The sequence below is a fragment of the Fukomys damarensis genome, unplaced genomic scaffold, assembly GCF_012274545.1.
Source record: "Fukomys damarensis isolate Sample0158 unplaced genomic scaffold, DMR_v1.0_HiC HiC_scaffold_4, whole genome shotgun sequence".
Lineage (NCBI taxonomy): Eukaryota > Metazoa > Chordata > Mammalia > Rodentia > Bathyergidae > Fukomys > Fukomys damarensis.
The window spans coordinates 26,349,623-26,356,473 of record NW_022900916.1 but is presented as its reverse complement, the minus strand read 5'-3'; the positions used below and the strand labels follow the sequence as shown (position 1 = coordinate 26,356,473).

The 6,851-nt window shown below is 32.5% G+C and overlaps 1 protein-coding gene across 13 annotated transcripts in view; it reads right to left on the bottom strand.

The window, feature by feature from the left end:
• Positions 1-1,974: 1,974 nt before the first annotated feature.
• Mpp6 (membrane palmitoylated protein 6) overlaps positions 1,975-6,851 on the bottom strand; it is a 93,071-nt gene continuing 88,194 nt past the window's right edge. For 9 of the 13 annotated variants that reach the window (XM_033757301.1, XM_033757307.1, XM_033757281.1 and 6 more), the window contains one exon: positions 4,237-6,070. In XM_033757301.1, coding sequence (XP_033613192.1) covers positions 5,894-6,070 — 177 coding nt within the window. In that variant the 3' untranslated portion in view covers positions 4,237-5,893. The other 4 variants (XR_004514736.1, XM_033757273.1, XM_033757275.1 and 1 more) reach the window with 4 other exon arrangements.

The following is a 6,851-nucleotide window of genomic DNA, read 5'->3' as shown; positions in this document are numbered from 1 at the left end:
AAAAATTATCAGAGAGTGTGGGTGGGTGGTTCCCAAAGGGATAAGAGGGCAAAAAAAAAAAAAAAAAAAAAAAAAAAAAAAAAAAAAAAGGGCTATTAGGATTACTAAAGGAACAGGAGTTAGTCAGCAGTTCTTTCTAATACATTCCTGCCAGCTTGAATCACCAGTGGTACATGCATGACTGTCCCATTGGGCACCTCGTACCACTTGGTACAAATGGATATAATCACTTTTATTGGTCATTTTACTAACAGTGTTCTTACTAACTGTCCCCAGTGGGACAGTCACATGTAGACCATGGACCATGGGTGGTACAAGGCACTGAGCAGCAAGACATGAATTACAGTCCTGTTGTGAATGTGTAAAAAGAGGATACTTAGCCATAAGAAATGTTTCCCTTGTATTTCAAGTACAGACCAGGCACAAGTGATCTAGGCATAAAATCTGGTTCTTCTTGAAAAGACTAAGGACTAAAGACTTAGAATGTGTTTACCAGAATAAGCTTTATGTTTTCAGAGCAAAGTTACTGACACTACTGCCCACTTTTCCTATTTAAGATGAAGAAAGCCACACATTTTCATTAGTAATGTTAGTAGTTTATAGCTGGTGATTTAATGTTAATATATAGCTGATAAGGTTTGTTTCTGGGTGCTGGGCAATCAAACCACACACTAGCACTAAGCTATACCTTTCAGGTCTTAGCAGGTGAATTTTTAATGCTATGCTTTTTCCTTCAAGTTATTTTGTTAGGCTTCCTCTAAATTCTCAGATCACTATGAGGCAAGCCAAATTTTAGGTATGGCTTCTAGTATTTATATATATTGCTACCATGGCTTGCTGTTGGCTGAAGGGCAATGAAGACTACTATTTCCGATTTCTAAAATAAAGGGCTGGGGAGATAGCTCAATGTAAATTACATAGTATGTGCAAGGCCGAAGATTCTATCCCCATCAACCAGTAAGACCTTTTAGCTTCTGCAGCAGCGATACCCATTCTACGGTAAAAATAGCTGTTTTTAAAGTAGCAAATAGGTTAACTTCCAATTCTAAGCAGCATGTACCTTAACTTACAGGTGTTCATTCAGTTTGTGCTGGAGACTAAAAAACAAAAGCTGACTGAAAAAACCAGAATTATCATTCTGACCTATGTGTGGAGAAAAGTCCGATTTATCACACCACTGCATTAACAGCCAGTGGCCAAGGAGCACTTAGAAAAGAGAAAGTAGTAACCATTATCTGTATTTGAAGTTTATCAACCAAATCTAAACTTGAATGTTTCCTCCTATAAATAGATGTATGTTAACAATATGGATTAAACAAGAGTGCTGCAGTGATAAATTTCAGGAGTAAGGATAAAGCAGAGTAGTTTTAGGGGCAAAGATCAGAGTCTGTTCTAGTGTAGAATTCTGGATTGCTTAAATTTTGATTGATTTGTCAGTGAACTGGTTGCCACCAAAGATTTGCTACTGTAAGAGTTTGGACTTGGAAGGTGATCTAAATCAAAAGGAACCTCCTGCTCGGACCATTGAGAGAACAGAACTCATTTTTGAGGCTGTTCAAAACTGGAGGTAGGATTCCTGAAGGCATTCACCATCTAGTGCATCACCTTAGAATGAGGTACACTTTAAAGGAACTAAAAGATAATTAATTCCAATATAAGGAAAAACATTTAATTCATAAAGTATGCTAGTAAAGATTTATCACATCACACAAATTACTCCTTACAATTTAAGGTGCAGACAAATACTAACTTAGTTGTATTTAACAAGTGGAATAGTAAAGGTAAAGGGAAGTAAAACTGTTATCAAAAATCACATGGTCAGAAGTCAGAATTACGATCCAGGAATAGCACATTACTTTTATCATGAGAACATTTTAAAGACAATATTGGAGTGTTTTGCTGAAGTAGTGCAAATCATGATTCTTACCTTAGAAATGAGACACCATTACTCTCCCTTTTTTAAGGAGTCATTTTTGATTCTCTTCATTTTTTTCAAAACTCATTCCAGGAACAAAGGTAACGTAAGGAAGTAAATGCTTTTTGAAAAATAATATAATGATTTAAAAAGTTAGAACTAAAATACAATTGTTAAAATACCTTAATAGACTTGTCATCTTCATCAACTATATCACATATAATTACATAAAAAATGATATATTAGTCAAACGTATTCTTAAAAATTTGTCAGTGGTCACTTGCATGATATTCAGTGATCTAATTTAAATACTGAGAGTATCTCCAAGAACTCAAAATACATTACATGGTTATTACATAAATCTTCAAAGCAAATCCCTTGAAACAAGAAAGGTGTCTGCAATAATCTGTAAGCCTCCTGAACTATATTACAAATTCACTGGGAGATTTGAATAAGTATTTCCCAAGAGGGTCCCATCCATAACTGTTTCTTTTTTCCTTAAGGAAATTATAATAATGAATGATAATTATCTGAGTTTAATTTCTCATATTCTTTTTTACAAAGGAAGTTAGTTATCAGCTTCAAGGTGGAACCAAGGTCTTTTAAAACAATCAATTTCAAAATGTCTAGAAACTTGGAAGTAATTAAAAATTTCAGAACAGTAGCTATAACATAAGGGTGAATAATTTTATTATTCATGTAATTTGGGAGCATGTTACAGATTATACGCATAGCTGTATATTTATATACACACATATATATAGCAACTCAAACATTTAAAAAATGAACTATTTATGTACATAAAACTTTAGGATTGCCTTTTCCACATTTAGTATAAAGATCCATTACTACAAAATTGTTGGCTCTCTAGCATGTGATTTACTGGAGTATTATTTCAAAAGTCATAAAAGTAAAATGTAAGATTATTTTTGAGCAATTTTCAAAACTTATCTTTTGAGTTTGCCAATTTAAAATAACTGTCTTATTTTATGGCTATCCATCTTTAAAATTAACTCCAATCACTGGATCTTGACACTTTTCTCATACATAAAAATAAGTGCCATCTTAATGAATTTTAAAAGTAAAAATCATTTTTTATAGTCATTGAGATATCAGGGTCAAAGCAGTATTTGGCCATAAACTGTCATACTAGAGTTTTGTTAATTTGGGTTATTTTCTAAATTTAATAACTTGCTATTTTAAAGGAAACTTACAGGGTTTTATAAATGAATTAGATTTACTAGATTGTAGTCTATGGTGTAGACTATTACTGTAGTCATACTGGGTTTCTGACATATTTTAGAAAGCTATGGTCAGCAATTATATAGAGTTGGCCAAAATAGCCCTGATGTTATTTGACATTTGGTATTATTTAAATATCAACAAAATGGAGACTGCATAAAAGCATAGTTGTAATGAAGATGAAAATCCTACTTGTAGGGCATCAAGTATATTCCACTAGTAACAGATAAATGACTTACTTAGGGACATCACTTCTACTGGTATTGGTACATTTGAACATGAAAAATACAGATATAATCTTTAGTTATATAGTCATGCCCTGAATGCTGCATGTGAACACTCATTTGTCCACAAGGAGACCTTGTATTTATATGGCAGCCCATGTTTCACAAAAACACATGCATGTGTATGTGTATTTTACTTATTACCAACCATTCAACATCTCTGTAAATCATTTTCCTTTCAATAAAATTGTTATAAATATCTATTATCTGGCCTTTTGCCACAAGAGAAGTACATACTCCTTGTCACATTACCTAAGAATCTTGGATGGAGCCTCTGGGCATCCTTGACTCAGCAGAGCCTTGCTGTTCCTGCAAACTCAGATGAAACTTGGATTTCAAATTCAGTGATTCTTCATTGAGATACAATGAACTTTCCTAAATTTATTTTCTTCAGCATTTGCACCTACACTGAACTAAACTGCATCATTTCATTTTATGAGGAGTCTAATCTGCATTAATTACAGTCAATGATGAATATTAAGTATAGACTATATTCCAGATAATAAGATTTTTATGTTACATGATAAGGCTAAAGACTTATATGTGAAAGTCACTTCTGTTTTACCAAGATGGTGAAAATATACTGTGGATAAACTGTTACTACAATCATCTCAAAGCTATTTTAAGAAACTTACAGTGTGTTGAAACATTAAGTCACGGAATCACCTTGATGCTGTGCTTTGATTCACATTGATCTGAGAAGCCAAGAATTTTGGGTAAAATATATGTGATCTGAAATCTTCCAAAGTTATAAAAGAATATGATCCATGTTGTCAATAATTTCCTGTTCTACGAGAAGGAAAAACAACGTGGGGTCCTTTTGAAATTCTAGAATTAAAACATTTAAAGACCTACAGACTTCAAATTTTAACAATCCAACAATTTTCTTTCATTGTGGAAAATGGTTTAAAACAAGGTGCGAATACTGCTTACTATCATATTTTTTTTTCTTCTCTGTAAGATTTCTAAGCTGGCATTCCATGTGATAGCTCTGGTGAGGGGAAACAAGTTCAGTAGCAATATAAAATATGATCAACTTAAGTTTAGGGATGAGGTGTATCTCTGAATATGTTTTAGGAAGAATTTACACCATCTAAAAATCCTAAAGATCATTGAAGTAAATATGGAAATTTGTATATTACACATCAATGCACCTAAAGGAGGGCTCCAATTATTAAACAGAAAGTGCATTTTAACAGAAATGTAAAGTATACAGAACACTGAATATATGTAGATGATATACATATTATATAATGTATATGTGTATATAAAACAGTTGACAATCATTTCCAAATTTTATAAGTTGCTCAAATAATTTGGTTTTCACTCAACAAATAGAACAAATACCCTAACAATTATATCACTGCTCAAAAAGCACACTGATTGCTCACAAAAACTCCCAACCATAAACTTAAAGGCATCTTTAAATAACACAGAAATCTGTAGAGGCCATGATACTTTTGCTGACCATATCCTTAAAAAAAAAAATCTCTACATTGTTAGGTTCAAATTTTTACATGTGAAAATAAAACTTTCTTCAAGTGTCACTTAGTGTAAGGTTTTTACAGGATAAGGCACTCTCTCAGTCTGCATGCCCTTGCTTCCAGCCTAACCTTAATCTGTACACATCAAATTAGCATCACATGTCACTGCAACAAAAAGAATAACCTCAGAAAGAGAGTGCGAGGTATTGAGTGCTCTTCTGAATTAAAGACAGAAACAAAGGGGAAAAAACTTTCTGCATACACTAGAATGGATAGCCCTATACCTCTATGATTAAAAAATGTGGCACTGAACAAATTTTTGATATTAGGTTTAGATGGTAGTAAAACTTGTAGCACTGACATTAAAATTCTGCTTCTGTAAGAAATGTGATTAAGAAGGAAGGCCAATACTACTGTTTTCTTCTAGTAAGAGTAAATGACTCTTTACTAATTAAATACTGAACTAAATGACAGCTTTATAAAACTATTTCAAGTATTCATTATCACAGTGAAAATGTAAGACCATGTTAAAATGAATGATTTGAAAATTCTTTTGATGAAAAAGGCAAGGGTACCAAATCAAAACATATACAAAATGCTTCAACGCATTTCTTTATGTAATATGAATAGAAAGATTATCCATAAAAAGTTAGAAAAATTAAGATAAATTATATATACCTTCCCAACCATATTTATATAAAAATTCAGAATAGTGTACTGTTATTTTAATGTACACAATAAAAATGCCTGGATTTGGCAGATAACTTCTATCTGTGCGTGTATTTTCTCAGTAAATTTGTTGAATTGCTTTTGAAAAGTTTTATTTTAATGATTAACTCATTGAATCATCAATAAACCCAGCTGATTGGAACCACATAACTTCTATCTGTGCATGTATTTTCTCAGTAGGTTTATTCGTTGAATTGCTTTTGAAAAGTTTTATTTTAATGATTAACCTCATTGAATCATCAATAAACCCAGCTGATTGGGACCCACTGTGGTTCCATCCTCAGTTTTTCTATGGCAGTTTGTAGTTTCTCAAAGGCTTTGTCTAGATTGTCATTTATGATGATCAAATCAAAGTAGTGGTTGTATGCTCTCTGAATCCGTGCACTTTCATCCACTGTTTTCTTCAAGTCAGAGTCCTAGGAAAGAGTTTTAAAAGAAAAAATGTTTGTATGATAATGTACATTTTTTACTTGCTTAAACAAGTAAATTGGATATTTTTAAATTGTGATGGTAATCATCAAAATCTAACCTGTAGTGTTAAAAAAGACATTACTATCTGTGCATGTCTTAGTCTTTCCATGTATATTCATGTTTTAATCTGTGAGCATTTTGTATCTTCTGTTTTGTTATTACTAGGATAAGATTGTTAGTTAAAAGACCTATAACATTTAGGTAAATCTAAAGCATTAAAATAATTATTGCAGGTGACTGGTTTCTAGCTCAACTGTATCTTTTTTGAAAAAATTTTAAAAATGGTGCTGAATTGAACCCAGAGTCTTTATACTGAGCTATATTACCTACTCTTTTTATTTTTTAATTGTGAAAGGTTTTAAGTTGCCAAACTACTGAGGCTGAATCTCAACTTGGAACCCTTCAGCATCACAGGCTCCTGAGTGCTGGGATAACAGGCAGGTGCAACCAACCCCCAATCGCAAAAGATTTTTATTTTATGGCCTATGTAAATCATGGAACCAACTTTAGTGGCTGTTAAGTTCAAAACCAATTTTCTACCTATTTGTAAGAAAGTCAGAGAACCTTAAAAGAATGTTTTGAAGACTAACTACATGCTGTCTACCCACCACCAGAACATATACACCATACACTTTAGTCCTAGTTCTAGTCACTTTTGGAAAGATGTAGGGAGAACCTAAGTAAAAGCAAGTAAGGCTTTTCATAAATTCCAAGTGTTTGAAATTT